Raw genomic sequence first — 20,957 nt, forward strand, 5'->3', positions numbered from 1 at the left:
GCTCCTCGACTCAGGGTCAGCAGGAAATTTCATCTCAGGAACCCTCTGTCGTCAACTCAAGCTCAAGATCTCCCCGTCTCCGATTAGCTATCAAATCCACTCCATCACGGGCAAACCCCTGAGCCGTAAGAACATCCGTCATTGTGTGGGACCTCTTCAACTCTGTGTCGGCATTCTGCATACGGAGAATATACATCTGCTGGTTCTGGAGGAATCCACCGCTGACGTGGTTCTAGGGCGCCCGTGGCTGGAACAACACAACCCCACCATCTCTTGGCGCACGGGCGAAGTCCTGAAGTGGGGCGACCACTGCTTCCCAGACTGTTTCCCAGCGCTTCCCGTTCCGAAATCTCCACGCTCCAAGTCTCTCGCCATCAATGCCACGTCCATCGAAAGCCCTGTAGAGAAGCGCTCTGTGGATGTTCCCCCGGACTACGCCCCCTTCAGTGACGTCTTCTGCCCGCAACGCGCCTCCAAGCTTCCTCCACACCGGCCATGGGACTGTGCCATCGATCTGCTACCGGGTGAGCCAGTGCCCAGGGGACGCATCTACCCCCTATCACTACCGGAGGAGAAGGCCATGGAGGAATACATCAAGGAGGCACTCGAACAAGGTTACATCCGCCCGTCTACTTCCCCTGCTGCTTCAAGCTTCTTTTTTGTGGCTAGGAAGGACGGAGGCTTGAGGCCCTGCATTGATTACCGTGCCCTCAACAAGATCACAATCAAATTCCGCTACCCACTTCCCCTCGTCCCAGCGGCCCTGGAACATCTCCGCGGTGCCACTGTGTTCACTAAGTTGGACCTCCGCAGCGCGTACAACCTCGTCCGGATACGTGAGGGGGACGAGTGGAAGACCGCCTTTGTCACGCCCACCGGACACTACGAGTATCTCGTCATGCCGTATGGCCTGGTCAACGCCCCCTCCGTATTCCAGGACTTCATACACGAGGTGCTCCGGGAGTTTCTCCACAAGTTCGTACTGGTATATATTGATGACATCCTCATCTACTCCCGGAGCTTGGCCGAACATCGCCACCACGTTGCGGAGGTCCTCCAAAGCTTACGGCAATTCCACCTCTTCCTTAAAGCGGAAAAATGCTCCTTCCACCAGCCCTCTGTCCATTTCCTGGGGTATGTAATTGATCACAGTGGCATCCGGATGGACGAGGGGAAGGTCTCCGCTATCCAGTCCTGGCCCATTCCATCAACAATCAAAGAACTCCAACGCTTCCTAGGTTTCTCCAACTTCTACCGCCGATTTATCAAGAACTACAGTACCATCGTCAGTCCACTCACCAACCTACTCCGTCATCAGCCCAAGTCTCTGTCCTGGTCCCCACAAGCCACCAACGCCTTCGAGACCCTTAAAAGAGCCTTCACAACCGCTCCCCTCCTCGTCCACCCTAACCCAGATCTCCCATTCGTCGTGGAAGTGGACGCCTCCACCACCGGAGTGGGAGCGGTTCTTTCACAGCAGCAGGGGACACCAAGTAGACTCCATCCATGAGCCTTCTTCTCCCGCAAGCTCAACCCGGCGGAGGTCAACTATGACATCGGTGACCGCGAACTCCTGGCCGTCAAACTTGCCCTTGAGGAGTGGAGGCATTGGTTGGAGGGGACTACTCATCCCTTTCAAGTTCTTACGGATCATAAGAACCTAGAATATCTGAAGGCTGCCAAAAGGCTCAACCCTCGTCAAGCTCGCTGGGCTATGTTCTTCTCAAGGTTCAACTTCTCAATCTCTTATCGCCCTGGTTCTAAGAATACCAAAGCTGACGCCTTGTCTCGTCTCTACGCCCCTGAAGTAAAGCCCGAAGTTCCCGAGACAATTCTACCGGAGTCCATCTTCGTAAACCCTATCCAGTGGTCCGAGGAGACCATGCCCTCCTCCAATGCCTCCACACGCACTCCGCCGGGTTGCCCCCAAGGCTTGCAATACGTCACACGGGCACGTCGCACTCCACTCCTGCACAATACCCACTCTTCACTTGGCACTGGCCACCCGGGGGCCAATGAGACCCTCTCGTTGCTCAAACAACGCTTCTGGTGGCCCAACATGGCCAACGATGTCAGGAGGTACGTGCAGGGCTGCAGGGAGTGCGCCATCTCAAAGAGCCCACGCCATCTTCCCACCGGCAAGCTTCTTCCTCTGCCCGTTCCTGAGAGACCCTGGTCACACCTGGGAGTGGACTTCGTCACTGACCTCCCTGAGTCTGACGGTCACACATGCATCCTGGTGGTAGTAGACCGCTTCTCAAAGTCCTGCCGTCTGATACCCCTGGAGGGTCTACCTACCGCCATGGCCACTGCTGAGTTGATGTTTAACCATGTGTTTCGCTATTATGGAATTCCTGAAGACATAGTCTCCGACAGAGGACCCCAGTTTGTCTCTCACGTTTGGAAGGCCTTCTTCTCCCTCCTGGGTGTGACCGTCAGCCTGTCATCTGGGTACCACCCTCAGTCGAACGGGCAGACGGAACGGAAGATTCAGGAGATAGGCCGCTTCCTGCGTACCTTCTGTCACGGCCACCAGAACTCCTGGAACCAGTACCTGGGTTGGGCCGAGTACGCACAGAACTCCCTCCGCCAAGCCACAACTGGACTAACACCCTTCCAGTGCGTACTCGGCTACCAACCCCCACTATTCCCCTGGGATGGGGAACCCTCCAACGTCCCTGCAGTCGACTACTGGTTCCGGGAGAGCGAGAGGGTTTGGGACTCAGCTCACCACCAACTGCAGAGAGCCCTGCGCAGACGCAAGATGGCAGCCGACCTTCGGCGCTCCGACGCTCCAGTATACCAACCGGGGCAGAAGGTCTGGCTGTCCACCAGGGACATCAGGATGCGTCTGCCCTGCAAGAAGCTGAGTCCCCGCTTCATTGGCCCGTTCACCATCCTTCGGCAGATCAACCCCGTCACCTACCGACTCCAGCTCCCTCCACAGTACAGTAGGATTCACCCCACATTTCATGTATCACTGCTGAAACCTCACCACCCTTCTGTTGTTCCCTCCACAGAACCTGACGTGACAGCCGCCGAGCCCCCCCTTCCACTCATCCTGGAGGACGGCACAGCTTACGTGGTTCGAGAGATCCTGGACTCCCGGCGCCGTGGTGGTCGACTCGAGTATCTCGTCGACTGGGAAGGCTATGGCCCCGAGGAACGCTCATGGGTCCCGAAGAATGATATCCTTGATCCTATTCTGTTACAGACCTTCCACACCAACCACCCAGACAGACCTGCTCCACGCCCCAGAGGAAGACCACCACGACGTCGGGGTCCGCGGCCCTCAGGAGCGGGCCGTGGGAGGGGGGGTACTGTCACAGACACGTCAGGTTCCACCTCACTTCCTTACCCACGCACTCAATCACCAGCATACTAATCACCGCCACCTGAAGATCATCAGCACCATCATCACCACCACTATAAAGCCACCACACTCACACACACTCACTGTCCGGTCTCGTTTGCACTACAGCACATGTATGCTTACCTTAAGGACTCCCAACGACATACTTACCTGCTCCAGCGATCTCCTTCATCTCCTTCGTCTCCTGTTCTCCTCGTGTGCCTACCTGCCTGTGTGTGTGAGTGTCTCCACCGTCTCCCTCCAGTGCATCTCTACTTCAGCTTCTGCAAGTTTGAAAAGGACAGTATTACATTCCATACATCTCTCAAGAACCACATATCTGCTTACTATCACTCAGTGCTCTGCTTTTGTGCAATAAACTCACCTGGTTTGCTTTTACATCTGTCTCCGTGTCTCTGTACGTAACAGCGGCTAAAATCGGTCACTTGTTCACACAATTACAATTGTCTACATGGTGAATGGCACATAGTGCACTATGTAGGGGCTCACAAGATCACATGTACATGAAATCAAATACAGTAATTTATGCACATTTGGCATGCTGTCCGGGGGAGGACTCCGAGCTGATTCGTTTATTACCTGAATGTGCTCCTCCCGAACTTTGTTAACTCCCTCGGGACGCTGGCGATACCACCTCGGTTTTTTTCTTACCAGTGTGAAAGAGACTCAAAATACTCAGTCAACGTCGCACATACAATTAAGAGTTATACACCATTTTAATCTGTGGAATATCTTTTATTTGTGTACAAAACAAAATGTTGTGCTTTTTGCAAAATAAAGAAAACTAACATGATGTGTGATCTGTCGTCTCCCTCTGAACAAAGTCCAATCTGATAGTTCTCAGAAAATGAAGTGTAACTTAGTGAATACTAATCACAAAAAAATTTGACTTATGTCTAAAGACACGTTGAAATGTCAGGTTTTAAAGTGTGTAAGTCAAATTGAAAACAAAAATTCTGTGTTTATGTAATCTGTATGAAAAGAGACATGTCAGAAGTCCGTGATTCAGCTCATTATCCGCTAATGCGGCCACGGCCACTTGAAAAGTGTTTATATGTATGTTAAAGCCATGGTTAGAGACCTCTGGAAGACATGCCATCAGTTCCTGGAATGTCCTGTTCTTCTTTAGATTAATTTGTGGACTAAATGTGCACAGAGCGCCCTCTGGCTGCAAGTATGAATTGAAAAACACAGTATCCAGCACTCATAGTGATGACAATAAATATTGAATAAATATTACTCCTCTGTATAGAAAATTGACAAACATATGAGAATCCATAAATATTTCTCCAAATGTGCATGCTGTTAAGCTAAAAGTCCATAGAGGTAACATAATTGTTCAGACACTTTGCATCACAGAAATACATTATATTTTAAAGTATATAATAGAATACCATTATTTTAAATTGTAATACTAATTCACAGTATTGCTGTTTTTTCTGTATGTTTGATATTCACCATGATGAGCTTGAGACATGATGACAGAGGGTTTTTTCACAGCCTACTTGACTGAAAGGCCTCATTATTATGCAGGTCATTAGAAGTCTTTATGCGATTCTTTTGTCTTCTCAGGTGTTCTCAGATTACAGGAATATTCATGATGATTCATGCCTCCATGCATACTTGTTTCTTGACAAAAATTGTCTTACAAAAACTAAATCAATATATTGTTTTATATGAACGAGTAGGCAGGATAATTTTACATCATTTTGAAGCAAAAACTCGAGTCTACAACATCCAATACCCAGAAGTCTTGTGAACAGATTTAATATATATATTTTTTTTTGGCTTTATTTCACTGACTTAAGTTTTTTGTTTTTTCAATAACCACGCATAAACGTTATTCCTTCAAAAACACAAACATGTACATACATGTTCCCAAGGGCATAATTTCCACTGGGGACAGGAGGGACATGTCCCCCCCACTTTTCAAAATCCCGTTTGTGTCCCCCCCACTTTCAAATTAATTTATGATTTTTTTAACCCGCACGCAGTCATCGCCATGGAGGAGCAGAACACAGAGAGTCTGCCTGTGTCGATGCGCGCATCCGCGTCCAGGAACGTCGCATGCACACTCTAAAAACAGCTCATTGAAAGTCCTAATGAGCAGGTATCGCAGTTGCGGCACAGTCAGCGATGAAACGCCAGAAACAGCAACAGATGACTTCAACCAACTCACATCTCCTTTCTTTCATTTCATCCATGATGAAATGAAAGAAAGGAGATGTGAGTTGGTTGATTCAGTAAATCAGCTCAGGTCAGGATAATCATATTTTCTGTTGCTAAGTAACTTCTTATTTAGACTGTTAGCTAAATATTTAATGTAGAACATTGTGTGTAGCATTGAAAACGAATCCACTTTAAACCGCAACATTTTCTGTCAGCAGGGTTTTTCCTGTATAGAGAACTACGAGGCGGCCGCCTCCATCACATTTTGTGCCACCTCTGGCTGTCGACAAAACTCAGACACTCATTTTCCACCGACACGGTTCTGTTGCGGTTCCCGGCCTGTGTCCATTCTCGAACCGTTCGATACTGCGGATAATCAGCGGGTCGGGCGGTCCACGTAATAAATAATAACATTCCAATTAATTGCGGTTGGATGAGAGATAATTCATTAATGTATTGATTTTAATAAAGACATGGAACTCTCATTTCATGGTAAGACGCAACGAATGTGCGTCACTCTTTTACTTTCGTTTTCAACTGAACGTATTTCTCTTCATGTAAAACCAATCAAGGAAAACATGCCTAGAGCACCTCCTAGTGGTCATTTTATAAAACACAAAGGAAAAACCCTACTTGAGATATTGCTTTATAACTTAAAGGTGCTAAAGAGGATCTTTTCGTCGACTGAGAAACCAAAGACTGTTAGAGAGTTTTTTAAATGAGCACATGCGTAAGAACAACCCCCCTCCTTCACAGCTCATTTCGAGGGAACGCCTCCCAAAACTCGTGCACGAGTATTGGAACACGAGTGTTTACCACTGGTATTCGCTGTGTCGTGTTAATGGATTCATTATGTCAGACTCACCGCAGGTAACTCATAATCTGCAGTTGTTACTCCTGTCTCCTGACAAAAACACAGCATGCGGCACCTGTAGAGTGTAGAAAGTTACTGGAGCGCGCAGCCGCACACGTCTCGCACAAGGAACGTCATGGCAGTGATTGACAAGCCAGAGGGCCAATCGTTAAAGTAAACGATTGGCTGATGCTTTTAAGGCCCTACCTCGTGCACAGATGATGTATATTAATATTATTCCTTTTCAGTGCACCTAATAAATAGTCTTTTATCAGTTAGTAAAGACAGTTTCAAGTAATATTGCAAAAATGTATAAAACAAAACATCCTCTTTAGCACCTTTAACAGCTTTAACTAAAAATATACACAAGCTTAACTAACAGACATTATTCTGATAAGAGTGTTTTCCAACAATGATGTAATGAAACAGTGACAATTTAAGGTTGAAGGGAACATTTTAAATAAATGTTCATTTAAAAGCAACGTAGTGTGTCGTACGTGATCAGTGTGATATGTTACCATATCATCATGCTTAAGACTGAGAATGTGAATAATTGGGATGATCAGGTTCAGATATCTAAAATCAAAGAATATCATTGGGCGGGTGGATGATTTATTTTTAACTGTGGATTCAGGTACAACTCAATGCACAGACTTTTTCTTTGTTCAATTTGGATACTGAACATGGGTTGGAGCTCTTTATTTTGAACTCTCAAAGTTCACCAGATTAATGAATTTATCTTTAAAATGTACAAAATTTTCTTCCCGGGGGGGGGGGCATGCCCCCAGACCCCCCTAGAGCTGGTACGTTCAATAAAGTTTTACAAATTACAGTGTCAAATAATGTACATTTTCTGAACAAGAATACGACAACAAAAGCTCCTTTCATGTCAGTAAAGCTGTTAATAGAAAATTAAAATGTCTTTGGACAAACATAGATTTGGGTTAAGCCCCGAATGTTTACAATGTCTGGCTCCCCCCTGTTTACAGGTCTCATACGCCTGTGGCTGCAACACGAAACTGCTGAACACACAACACCCAAAGCGAACACGAGTGACGAGCGACGACGACATGCTAGCTTTTGAATTGTTGGTTAAAATAAAATACTCTTCAGAACAGGTTAATCATCTGTGAATGTGTCTCCTAAATCAGAAATTGAAAACCAGACACGTTTAACATTTGCATTCAACAAAAATCTTTCAACAAGTGTATTTTGTCAGGTAATTATGACATTTAACCAATGTTTGAGATATGTGAAACACTTTTTTTACTGAAATGTTTATCAGTAATAATCTCAGTAATAATGTGTTATTTTCAAAAAAAAAGACTACAATTTTTTGACTAAAACTAGACTAAAATTAAAAGACTTTTAGTCGACTAAAACTTGACTAAGATACCTTGAGTTTTCTTTTGACTAAAACTAGACTAAAATGACGAGACGTTTAGTCGACTAAAACTTGACTAACAAAAAAAGATATGTGAATGACTAAATATGACTAAAACTAACAAGGACATTTGGCACAAGACTAAGACTAAATTAAAAATAGGTGACGAAATTAACACCATTCTGCAGTTTCTTCTTTCTGTGTTAAATGTGTTTCAACTCTTCATATTGTTAACAAGCAACTCTTCATCATCAGCTCGTTTCACAATACTCTCCGTTTTCTGCAAATGTCATAATTCTCTGTGCATGTAGACTAATCACAAACTCAGGATTTGAGCTGACAAAAGTTTATAATGAGTGGTTGGACATGGTCGGTTTTGTCAAAGCAAAACCGATCCTGGTATCCTGAGTTTGTTCTACTCACTTTGTGGTACAGGCCACAGGACACCTATCAGTGTTTATTTTGTGACATTATCTCTTACACATCTTTCCAGTACCCTAGAATTGATTAGATGACAAATGTAGAGCTGCAGTTACAAGGCAGAAACACTTGCATAATGCTACTGTATGTGTATGTCTCCAGCAGGCTGGTGCGCAAGGCCATGTCAGTCGTGTGCCAAATTAAATTTTAATTGCACTAATTTGCACTCATGAATTGAAGGGGAAAGGATGAAACAATGTGAAAACAGGGTGTTGTTCTTACTGCTGCTGGGTATGAGGTCCCGGTGTGGAATGAAGAGTTTATATCCGTAATGTTTCTCCAGAACGTCAGGTAAGATCTCCAGAGCAAACAGTTCCTCCTCGCTCATCTCTCGCTCCACTGATTCCAAGTCCACTTTGGTGTAAGAGAGGTAGGCGTCATATTCCTTGGTGTCTGAAAGGAACAGATACGTTTTACACTAAAAAAAAAACTTAATTACTTAAAAAATATTCTAATTTGTTACGGCAAAATGAATGAGTTTTTCCCAAATTATATGTAATTAATTATATTAAACCTTAAATTCTGATTTAATATAAATTAAAATATACAATAAAATATACGATAAAATATAAGACAAAAACATTTATATAAAGTAAAAACAAAAAAACTACTTAAAAATGTTTGTTTTATTTATATATATATTTATTTATTCATTCATTCATTCAATCAACCTATGGGGAGTGTTATTTGCTTTTAGACAAACTGAACAAAACTATAAAAATAAACTTTATGTATTTAATCTCAGTTTATTAACCAATGTCTTTGCTTCTGACCTTTGGTGATCCAATTCAACCATACCAATAAGCAAAAATGACTTTAGATAAACAACACATTTGTGTTTAATTTTTATTTATTTATTTATTTATTATGCTGAAGTAAAAATGCACAGCTGAAAGGTTTGTTTGAGCTGTGCCCTCTACTGTAGAGGCATAAATTTGCATTTCCTTCAGCCTGAGGCTTATTCATTTCACTTTTGGTGTGAAAGAGCCTTTACATTTGTTAGATATAGAACTTTTTTTTTAATCAAAAAACCAAGCAAGCTCAGACCAGATGAGAGAAAGTGCTGCAAAAGTAACGTAACGCAACATAACTTTTCATAAAAATTAACTAGGTAATGTACAGTACACTTGAATGTATTTTTTAAAAGATGGTAAATTTAATTTGTAGTATGAATATATTATATATATATAATATATATTAACCCTAAATCAGGCAATATGTACCACAAGATACATAGTCTTTAGTGTTTGTTTGGGGCATAAGAAAGATTTTTTTCATCAAATCCTTTTATCATTTATCATAGCCTGGGCGCCACTGGTGCAGGACATTCAGATTTTGTGATAAGTAAATATATATTAATCTTACTTTTTTTCAGAAAAAAAAAGCAAAACAACTTGCTATTATTAATTATGAACATTGTCTTAAAATGTTGAAAAAGAAAATTAACTTATATGTTGCTCATGGTCTTTGTTATTTACCGCATTATGAAAAGTATGTATCTCCCAGTACACGTTGCCTGTTTCGAGTATAAAACATTGATTATCAACAGTATTGACAATGAATGGTGTTTCAAGGTAAACTGGGCTCCCTGCACTGGTCATTGCATTATTGCGAATTCTGGGGTGATGAATGAGGGGTCGGTTGTGGGTGGTGGGAGGTCCAGTAGAAATCTCATTCCAGGACCAGGGCCCTTAGGGAAGACCCTTATAGGCCCTCCAGGCCTCAGGGCCCACTGAACACAGTGCCCCTTCTCAATCTATGTATTTTGAGATAAAAAAATAAAAATGTCCACATGTGGAGGGCCTATAAGTGTCTTCCCTAAGGGCCCCGGTCCTGGAATGAGATTTCTACTGGACCTCCCACCACCCACAACTGACCCCTCACTCATCACCCCGGAATTTGCAGTAATGAATTGACCAGTACAGGGATACTGTACAATACTGTGGATAATCCTTTTTTATACCCAAAAACAGGCAACATGTACTGGGAGATACAACTTATAAAACCCAAACTACATTATATATTTTAAAAATTCCTTTGGATATGTTTTACTTAAGTCCAGATGATATAAAAAGTGACATGAAATGATCTTTTGCTGATCATTTTCCAGTCATGCCTGTTTAAGGGATATATATATATATATATATATATATATATTATTCAGAGCATCAATCTTTTCATCATATTATACATGAAATATTATTGTTATTAAATGGTCAGTTCATGCCAATTTTTAGCCATTTTACATTTTTGGAAAATTGATGATCTTATTTGTATGACATGCTCTCACTCCATGAAGGGTTAGGTTTAAGAGTGCAGCTTCAAGTTTAATGAATTGCAAAGTACAAATTCATACGAAATTGGAAAAAAAAAGAAAAAAAGATCGGTTTGGATTTTAAACCTTTTGAATGTGTTTTGATAAAATAATTGTATTTTGCTTAGGCAGTACTTATGTCAAAAAACAAAAACAAACAAACAAAAAACAACAACAAACAAAACAGCTGCAACATTACATGTTTTATACATATATACTTGTCCTGTTTTCTTATTTCCATTTCCATATTACAATAAACTGTACATGACATGGCCAAAAACATGCGGACACAACATCATATAGGCCTACCCACAATCAAAAAAAGCAAGTACATAATCATGTACAATGTCTGGTTCCATTGCAAAACACTGAGCATTAATCGCTCCTCCCTTTGCTCCCACTGTTTGGTGAATGGTGAAATGTTGGAACATGGACAGAAATGCTCTCTATGCTCTGCGCTGTCTGAATGTTTCATTATAGGTCAAATGACATAATTGCATCTCACTCCATCAGAAGCACTCCCGTGGCCCTGGACCTGTTGGTTTGTCTGTTTAGTTACTGTGCCATTGGATACATTTAATTCTGTAAAATGACTGAATTGTTTTACTTGTGTTGTAAGAACTTTGTGGTTTAGTTTCTGTGAGTAAGGGTAAGCTGCTATTTATGAAGAATTATTCTGTTTTCACTTTCAGCTAATTGTATAGCTAACTGTTTGTTACATGTATTTTAGGCATGTTTGTAGGGAGAGAGAGACATTATTTAGCTAATCAGCTAATCCAGGACAGCTTTTGTGTTCAGGACAATCAATCAATGCAGAAGAAAAAAAAATAGTATTATTATTATTATTATTATTCTTAGTAGTAGTAGTAGTAGTAGTAGTAATATTATTACTATTATTACGTACCATCATCTGCCTCATCGCTGCCGAAGTGTCGGCGGTAGCACAGCATGATCTCCACATTATAGCACTTATAGATGGCTGTGAAGATCCCCAATAACAGCATGATGGCACCCAGACCACCAACCAACTCCAACCTGTACATGTCTACATGAGAACAGAAACACACATTCATCACATCTTCACTGTCCACAGTAATGTACAGCAAGACAATGGGCAAAAAATTTAATCAATCTTCTTTATGTCTACACATTTAAAAATCGACAAATGTGACAAAAAAAAGAACAAATTTCCCAACTGATAATTGGTCATAATATGCAAACAATATGTAATTTCCACCACATCTCACCACAAAATCATCAGTAATTTGTAGCCAAGGTCATAGCAGCTGTCTACAAGTCGACTTGAGCCAAATGAGTAATCCTCTGACGTGATGTATGACATAGGATGTAGGAGTATTGTAAGCTGAGATGTCTCTTGTGGTTCAAACAAATACTGTGCAACAAATTTAAGCTCCTCTTCTCTTATATCGAAATCCTCCGACATTTCTCTTAAGCCACAAATCGACTTGCGCATTCTGTGTACAGTCATCCACCGGAAGTAGTTTTTTGAATTTATAAACTTTTAAATATGGATATTTTTCTTACAAAAACACATCGATTCAGTTCAGAAGGACTCTATTAACCCCCTGGAGTCATATGGATTACTTTTTTTATGGATGGATGCATTATTTTTGGTTTCTAAACGTGACCCCCCATTCACAACCATTACAAACCTTAGAGGACTAAGGATATTTTTAAATATATCTCCGATTGTGTTCGTCTGAAAGAAGATAGTCATATACACCTAGGATGGCTTGAGGGTGATTAAATCATGGGATCATTTTCATTTTTGGGTGAACTATCCCTTTATCCCTTTCATAAGCCCAAACCAGCAGCAATATGTGAAATGCACTGCAGGAAAAAAAAGGATGAAAAAACCCTTCTTTCAAGCCCACAGCACAAGTGGAGCTTATGTCAGTGCCCGAAACTTAATTTAAGTTATGTTTATTATTAACTAGTACAGCATGGTGGCCGAGAGAGCTCAATGCGCTGCAACTGTTGAATTAAGAAGTAAATTAAAAGTAAAAGTAAATTAAGAAAACATCTTCATCAGTTTGACAGCACAAAAGCACATGTGCTGCAAATAATCACAATGCAACCAAATACAGAAATGCGCTGCAAGAGTTCACAACTCAACCAAATACAGAAACATGCAACGTGTACAAATAGCACAGACAAATGTTTCAAGGGGACCCCAAAAAGTGACGAACCTGGCTGAGACATGCTTATTGTTCAATGTCTACTCGTCAGTGGTGTTGACGATGACCTGAAAGTTGAGTTTTTTTTGTTTATTTTAACATCCTCATTGAATGTGTGTTGTCAACCAAGCGTCACATGGACGCTAAGAAGAAGCACGCCATACTGCTTTCTTCTTCTTTTGTTTAATGACGATATGGCCACCTACGGGGCAGTTGTGTAATAATTTTTAATCATATCATTTAATCTTTAATAATTTTTTTTATTACTTTGAACAAGGATTTTATTATTTGTTTGATGTAAATTATAAATGAAAAAAGAATGACTGAACTAAAAAAAAACTGTTAAGTGCTACCTTTTGAGTGCCACGATGTGTGAGATGAGAATAAAAAAAAAAGAAAAAGAATTAGAGCAGCACTTCTCAAAGTCCGGACTCCGGTCCGGATCCGGACCCGCCTCAATTTCGTATTTCAACAGCAGTAACGTTAATTGTGTTAAGGGATTAAAAGTCTGGATTTCCTACTTTGATAAACGCATGCCAGAATCATTTGTTTAGTGTTTTATGTCTTTTTGGAGATGATCAGAAATTAAAGCGAAGGCGAGATATTTAAAGTTTTCCTTGATGATTCAGTTGCCATGACATCCAGTGAGTGTAATTGGGCGCGAGTCGCGCGATGCGACACTTCACTGCAGCAAGCATTTGAATGGGTGTGGAGCATAGACTGTAAAAAAAAGTGTGGAGCAGTGGTTCTCAACCTGCGGCCCGTCACGAATGTAAATGCGGCTCGCGATATGCCGATCACAATTAAAAAAAAAAAAAAAAAAAAAAAAATTATATATATATATATATATATATATATATATATATATATATATATAGCATACAATTTATTTTTGTTTTAAAATTTAAATTGAAGTGAATTAAATAAATATAAATGAGCTATAATGCTTTATTTGTCATATAAAATAATTTTGGTGAGCATTTATTATTTTCAGACATCAGGCAATGTAGGCTAATGATGCAATCACTCAGTTAACGAAACAAACACAAGTGCGCGCTTAGGAAGAATTCAAACAGTAGCCATTAATTTTGTAAATTTAAGCCTGGTCAAAAATGGTCAAATTTGTTATTAGAGGAGAAAAACAAAATGAGGAACATACAATGAAGGAACACATGCAAGAAGAGTCGCAGCATCGAAGGTAAGAAGAATGGAAGAATCAGTTGAGCGAGATGGACGGCCTTTCTGTTTGCTCTGTAGTAAACTAGGCTACTTGACAAGCAAAACCTACAATTTCAAAAGACTGAACTGTGAATTCGATGTGTTTGTTTGATGTGTTTTAAATCAGTAAAACTAACCGCATCAGCGCACCCGCGGCTGGAATGAATCCAACTCTGCGGGCGCTCCGATGCTGCGCGAGGGATTGCGACGTGACCGAATGCTTGATATCGTCAGAGATTGTAATTACAGTGCGCTCAATGTTGTTTGTAAAAAGAGCTGAGTAACATTTGCTTATTAAGGCGTTTATGTGATTGTTTGGTGACTATTGCGACGCTGTTGAAGAGAGTCATAAAGTCATACAGAATTAAATAGCAACTTAAAGTGATTTATACAGTTTGTGTGTTCATTGAGCATTACTGATAATTATTGTAAAGCTAATGTCAGTAAGTTCGTTTTTATTTGTTATTTATTGTGTGCAACATCTATAATAGTGCTAATACGATAACATTAAATCTGATTGGTTTGCATTGGTGACGTCATATGTAAATTATATGCGGACCGTGAGACTTTCACTTGGACCACTGTGCGGCCCACTGGGAAAAAAGTTTGAGAACCACTGAATTAGAGTAAAATAAACATTGCTACCTGCTGTGGAGCTGGTTATGTTCCAAAAATATGTTGCTATGACTACTTGCCCTGAAAGTTACCTCAGGTTTTAGAACCAAAACTTGAGGTTATCTGCTTACTCTGAGTAAAATGACCCAGGTAAGTCACATAACCTGATTTCTGGAATACCCCCCAGATCTACTGCTGTGTCTATGGCTGAGCTGAAAACATGCAAAACATCTATGGGCCGTATGGAATTCTTCCAAATGATTTACCTCTCTTCTGCAGGATGGCACTTCCACTGCCACGGCCAATGTGGTTCTCCACATTACAGGTGTAGTTGCCCATGTCCATCTCATCCACAGCATCAAAAATCAGAGAGAGCTCCACCTCCTTCTCCCCCAGAAACTCTCGCACCACCCTGCACAAACACACATGGCACCCTTATGTTCACATTAGCATACTTTCATGCTATATTATAAATATTTATATATATATATATATATATATATATATATATATATATATATATATATACCCCCAAATCAAGAAAAGTTGGGACATTTTGTAAAACACAATTAATTTGGATGGCTGCAACACACAAAAATGCAAAAATAATTTTGAAAAGATTACAGAATTTCCAAGTTAAACGGATTTGAAATGGTCCACAATAGGAAGGTGAACTGGTATTAGGTCAGGGTATCGTATTTGGGGTATAAAAGGAACATCCACCAAAGACTCTGTTTTGCGAGCAAAGATGGGTCATGGCTCACCACTTTGTGCCAAATTTCATGAGAGAATTGTCAAACAATTCACAAAATCTCACTTCTTAATGCAAGATTGCAAAGTACTTAGGTCTTTCACCATCTACCATATAATACTGCAAAAAGATTCAGGGAATCCAGAGAAATTGGTTTGGGAGTACTTTGGAAAACCGTTGTCATTTAAAGTCTGCCACTGCATCAAGAAATGCAACTTGAATCTCTGTTAAACAAAGAGAAAGCTTTACATCAGTTCAATGCAGAGATGCCAGAGTTCATCTCAGATGGTTCAAAAGACAGTGGAAATGTGTGCTGAGGTCAGATGTGTCCACGTTTCAGTGTGATTTTGGAAACAGTGGACATCGAATTTTCAGTCCCAAAGACGAAAATTCGATTTGGATATATCTCCAAATCAAGAAAAGTTGGGACGTGACAAATATGTGTTGACAAAGTGTAAACACAATCTAAATTAATCTAGGAGAAATATCATGGCTTTAATGAATATACTGAACAAACACGGCCCCCATAGGAAAACTTCATACCTGTTGATCAGTTTTACATTTCTTTAAACACGCTGCTTCACAATTTTAAGATCCTCTAGGATGAATTGGTCTCTTGCTCTCATATTTGGATTCTCTCGCATCTGAACATGTGTGGCAAAACAACACCGGGACACAAGTGACTTATTTTTTAAAATAGCTTTTCTTTTCCAGTAAGAAAGAAACACAGATTTTGGAACAGATGTGCGGTGAACTACCGCTTCCAAATGTATATAATTAAATAGAAATGAAAAGAAGCAAAGCATTCAGATCACATGAATCCTATTACAACATTTCCACCATGCTTTATGTTCCTACAAATGAGAGATGTCAAGCAAACCAAATCAAAAAAAGAAAAACTTTTTTATAATAAAACATTTTATTATCATTTATAATAATTTACATACTGATATTGTACCAGTTCCATCCTTTAAAATGCCATCCTTTCAAAACTTAGGCCTATACTGAAGATAAAATAAATTCAAAGAAATAATAAATTATTCCCCAAAGCTCCTTGTCAATTGTGACATTATGCAGCCTCAAGACCTGGTTGTTTTCTTGATGAGAATTCTTTATACTTCATATGTGAAACATGAAGAAAGCTTCACTATAAATAAGGATCCTGCGTCTCTATCTGTAACTGACAAGCATTAGTCACCTGAAATGAGAGAGTACTTCATAAAGATCAAACAGATGTCAAAGGAAGATCAAAAGAGATAACAGCTGATAATGGCTCAAACAGATGAAACACCTCTTGATGAAGCCCTCAAAGGAATTATGTTGTAGATCATTGAAACAAGGTTGCTCATTATAACAGATATTCTACCATTTTTCCTGTTTTTGAATGATCATTCTGAAATGGACACATTGTGATTGCTTGAACTGTCCCATTTAATCTGTGCCACCTATAACAAACTTTTTACACTAGGTTTTACTATCCTTTTGTGGCCATCTGGTCCCGTCAATGTGGGTATCACACACATTACTGAATGGGGACATACCATAAACTTTGATTGTTTTATATACATATAATTGTAAATTCAGCCTAAACAGAAAATCTTTTAAATGTTTAGTCATTTTTTAAGTGTTTTTGAAAGAAGTCTCCTCTGCCCACCAAGGCTGCATTTACTTTACTTATTTTCTGTAAAAACAGTAATATTGTGAACTATTATAAAAAAAAAAAAAAAAAAAGATTTTCTGTTTGAATGTTTTTTTTTTTTTTTATATATATATATATATATATATATATATAAAGTAAGTAATTCCTGTGATGGTAAAGCTGAATTTTCAGCAGGTATTACTACATTTTTTAGGATTTTTAGATCAAGTTCAAAAGAACATTTGACATTTTTGAAAAAAAAATTTTTTTGGATGAAGATGAAGTCTTTACAGTTACTTTTGATCAATTTATTGCATCATTGCTAAATAAAATAATTAATTTCTCTCTCTCGAAAGAAACAACTTTTAACTTAAACTTTTTAATGGTAGTATTATAACAATTTAACTTACATTGTTCTTTACAAATGAAGATGTCCCCAGATAAACTAATTAGCAAATTGTTTTAGCATTTATATAAATACTCCAAGAATTATTTTTGTTCTTTCACCTATATTTTGTTATAGAGTAATAACGTCTCAGGTTACGTATGTAACCATGGTTCCCTGAGAACAGGGAACGAGACTCTGCGTTTGCCATAAACGCATTGGGGAACGTCACGTGACCAAGGAGTCTGAAAGCACTATCCAACAACTCCAATTCCTATTGGCCGGCGACAGCCTATGACGTCATACGGCGCGACCCGGGAATATAAAGGAGCTCCTGGAGAGACAGTCACCATCTATCGTCTTGAGGGACTGTTCTGTAGGCAGGCAACCTGAAGCATGGCAAGGAAACGCAGAGTCTCGTTCCCTGTTCTCAGGGAACCATGGTTACATACGTAACCTGAGACGTTCCCTTTCGAAAGGGAACTTCTACTCTGCATTTGCCATAAACTCATTGGGGAACGATATACCCATGCCGCCATGCTCGAGGGGAGTGCCTGCCAAAAATATGGCTGAGACAAAGGCCTCAAAGCAGTTCTCAAACTGCTCAGCAACTCCCCCTCGGGTCACTCTAGGCTGTCAGTGACAGCATTCCCTTTAGCCAACAGCCCAAGCTGAACTTCCAAAAGGCTTCTACCTTTCTCTTTTAACAAATAGAGCCTAAAGAAATCGCTAAGGCGTCCGGAACCCAATTTTCCGTAAAGAAAAGTGGTCCCTTTAAGGGAATGTGGCCAAGGAACCAAAGGGAACCTCGGCCCGTCACTCTTGAGGGGAACGGGGTCACCCTCATTGCCACCAGGGAGGCCGACCTGGTCTTCTAGGGGAACAGACTTAGTTCAGGCCAACCCTGTCTGAATACAGAGCCTCTAAAACGCATTCTTCAGGAAGATAGTAGATAAGAGTGACTGCAGAAAGGCAGAAACCAGCTCAGACCCACGCGTAGAGACGGGCATCCTGGAGAGCAGAACTCAGCTGAGTGCTATGAACCCTCATATCGAGGGGAGATAATCCGCTCGACCTAGGATCTACCCAGTGCTTAATTAATGCACTGAGGAGGCTGTGCGCTGAAAACCCTGAAAAGGGGAGCACAAACCAGCCTGGGGCTGATTCTTAAGACGGGGCCTGATCAAGGCCTAACCATCATAATCAGCTTAGGGAGCTAAGCACTATTACAAACCCAACCCCAAGGGGGAAGCGCAGAGCTCACCTAACAGGTAGACTATGCCAAGAGCACATACTCATGGAGGCCCGAGAGGGGCTTACAACATGACAACAGTTTTATATATATAAAAACAGAAGTAAACTTCAGAAAGTGGCCTGTTTTTGGTAAAGCCATTCTGAACATCTGTCTAAGCCTGCGGCAGACAGACAACTTCCATGGCAGCAATAGAAAGCTGCACAGTGTTCTTATGATAATCCACCCAACACAATCCGACAAGCAGTGTACTCAGTAAAAGCACCTTTTACTCTTTAAGCAAGAGGAGTACAGCATACGCCAACACGTATTAAGGAAGGCTTGGAAGGCCTATAACCTCAACAGACACGTGGCATCAGCTCGTGGCAGTGTTTAAGTCCCAAGCCTGGTAAACAACCTGCAAAAGAGGGGGTTGAATCTACCACTTGGGCCCCTGGCCAAAAAAGGCGGCCCGCAGGCTTAGCATCCTTCAGGACACATGGCGTAAGTCTCATGGCCGTTTCCGGGAGCACAAAGATCCAACCTAAGCGCTAGGTGGCTCTTAGCTCAACTAGAATCATCGACTCAAAGAGGCAACAATAGGTTAAACCAAACCTCAGTAAGGTTTCACTACTGACATCTCATCCTGAGCCGCACAGAAAAAACACAATCTGTGCCAACATGTAAACTAAAAAGGAGGCCTGAAGGGGCCTGCCGATTCAATGACACGTGGCTTCAGCTCGTGAATTTCCAGGGAACCAAGCTACAGGGAACCAGCTCTAACCCACTAACTATGGGAAGCTATCTACTACCTGTGCTAGGCTACACTTTCCAAACAGGCAAAGTACCCTAAGTTCTGTGACTAAAGGGAACCAACACAACCAACATGGTCTAAGGGAGGCTAATTAAGCCTGCTACCTCAAACAGACATGCTGCAGGGCCTGAAGCAGTGTAATAATAAAACAGTATGTGAGCAAACTGATATCCATTAAACAGCCAATACGAAACTATTGTTAACTAGAAGGAGGCTGAATAGTCCAGCCTACAATCACCGTTATATGCAATATAGCTGATAAACAGATAACTGAAAGGGAGCTGACAGATACAAACTTTCTTCAAAAAGTGATCTAGCTACCCTGAGTATGCAATCCAACAGGTGATGCACTCAGTAACACTGGGGAAAGGGTTCACCAAACACTTAAATAGAGGCCGCTTTTTTTATTTAAAAAGGGCCTGCTATATATAAGCGGGTGCCAACCTGAGGCAGCATATTAAGCTCACATACAAAAATTGTACATATGTGAGCAAACCATGATCAGTTAATCAGCATTGTAGAAAACAACTGCTAACTAGAAGGAGGCTAAATATCATAAAGCCTACAATCCGAGTTATATGCATGGTGACTGTCTCTCCAGGTGCTCCTTTATACTTCCGGGTCGTGCCGTATGACATCATAGGCTGTCGCCGGCCAATAGGAATTGGAGTTGTTGGATAGTGCTTTCAGACACCTGGGTCACGTGACGTTCCCCAGTGCGTTTATGGCAAACGCAGAGTAGAAGTTCCCTTTCGAAAGGGAACTCAAGATGTGTCCAAACTCATTCACACCTGTTTGCCTTACCAATGTACTGTTACATACTATTGTTGGTAAAGTGGTAAGGCAAACATGTAAGACAGGTGTGAATGGGTGTGGACACATCTTGAGATATGTTACTTCTGTTTCTGAGATTGAGGGGTTTTGTTTGATTGTGCATTTGTTTTAAGTTGTTAGCCTGTTAGTTTTGCACCGTTCCCATTTCAGTTTCCTTTGTCTCTGTTATCTGTTGCCACAGTGTTTGATTTGAATTCCCATGTCTTGCCAGAAGATGGCACCAACAGCTGAATCACCCATTCATCCATTCATCATTTTACAAACCGCTCGTCCGCGGTGTACAGTGTAATACAAATTCATTTTTAATTGATTATTAAATTGTTTATCTAAGGTTTATGCATAATTTTCATGACAGAATTCAATATAAATCCTTTCATCTTATTACCGGAGCTGCAAGTTTGCTAAGTTTCAAATGATTATTAAACAGTAGGCTAAGCACAAACTATGCAAAAGTGGCAGCCCTTCCGGTGCATTGCAGTGTCTGAATTCACTCACTCATTTTCATTCACTACTTCAAGTGAACTGTAGTAAACTAATGTAGGGAATAGTGAATGAGGGTATAGGGGGCAATTTTGGATTCAACCCTCGTTTTCAGTGAGTCTTGTTCTGATCTCATTATTTTATAGGTGTTGTTCTGTTTCTCTCTTTTTTCCTCAAGCTAAATTAAAAATTACACTTCAGGTTTGAAGGAATAACTGT

The 20,957-nt window shown here is 40.8% G+C and overlaps 1 protein-coding gene across 1 annotated transcript in view; it reads right to left on the reverse strand.

The window, feature by feature from the left end:
- The window catches only part of il1rapl2 (interleukin 1 receptor accessory protein-like 2), a 44,888-nt gene that overhangs the window by 4,729 nt on the left and 19,202 nt on the right, over window positions 1–20,957 (reverse strand). The window contains exons 3-5 of the mRNA XM_048179657.1: window positions 14,871–15,016; window positions 11,478–11,618; window positions 8,482–8,652 (exon numbers count right to left, since the gene is read on the reverse strand). Coding sequence (XP_048035614.1) covers window positions 8,482–8,652; window positions 11,478–11,618; window positions 14,871–15,016 — 458 coding nt within the window. The remainder of the gene's footprint in view (window positions 1–8,481; window positions 8,653–11,477; window positions 11,619–14,870; window positions 15,017–20,957) is intronic.

Source organism: Megalobrama amblycephala, unplaced genomic scaffold (genome assembly GCF_018812025.1).
Source record: "Megalobrama amblycephala isolate DHTTF-2021 unplaced genomic scaffold, ASM1881202v1 scaffold265, whole genome shotgun sequence".
NCBI classification, from domain to species: Eukaryota; Metazoa; Chordata; class Actinopteri; order Cypriniformes; family Xenocyprididae; genus Megalobrama; species Megalobrama amblycephala.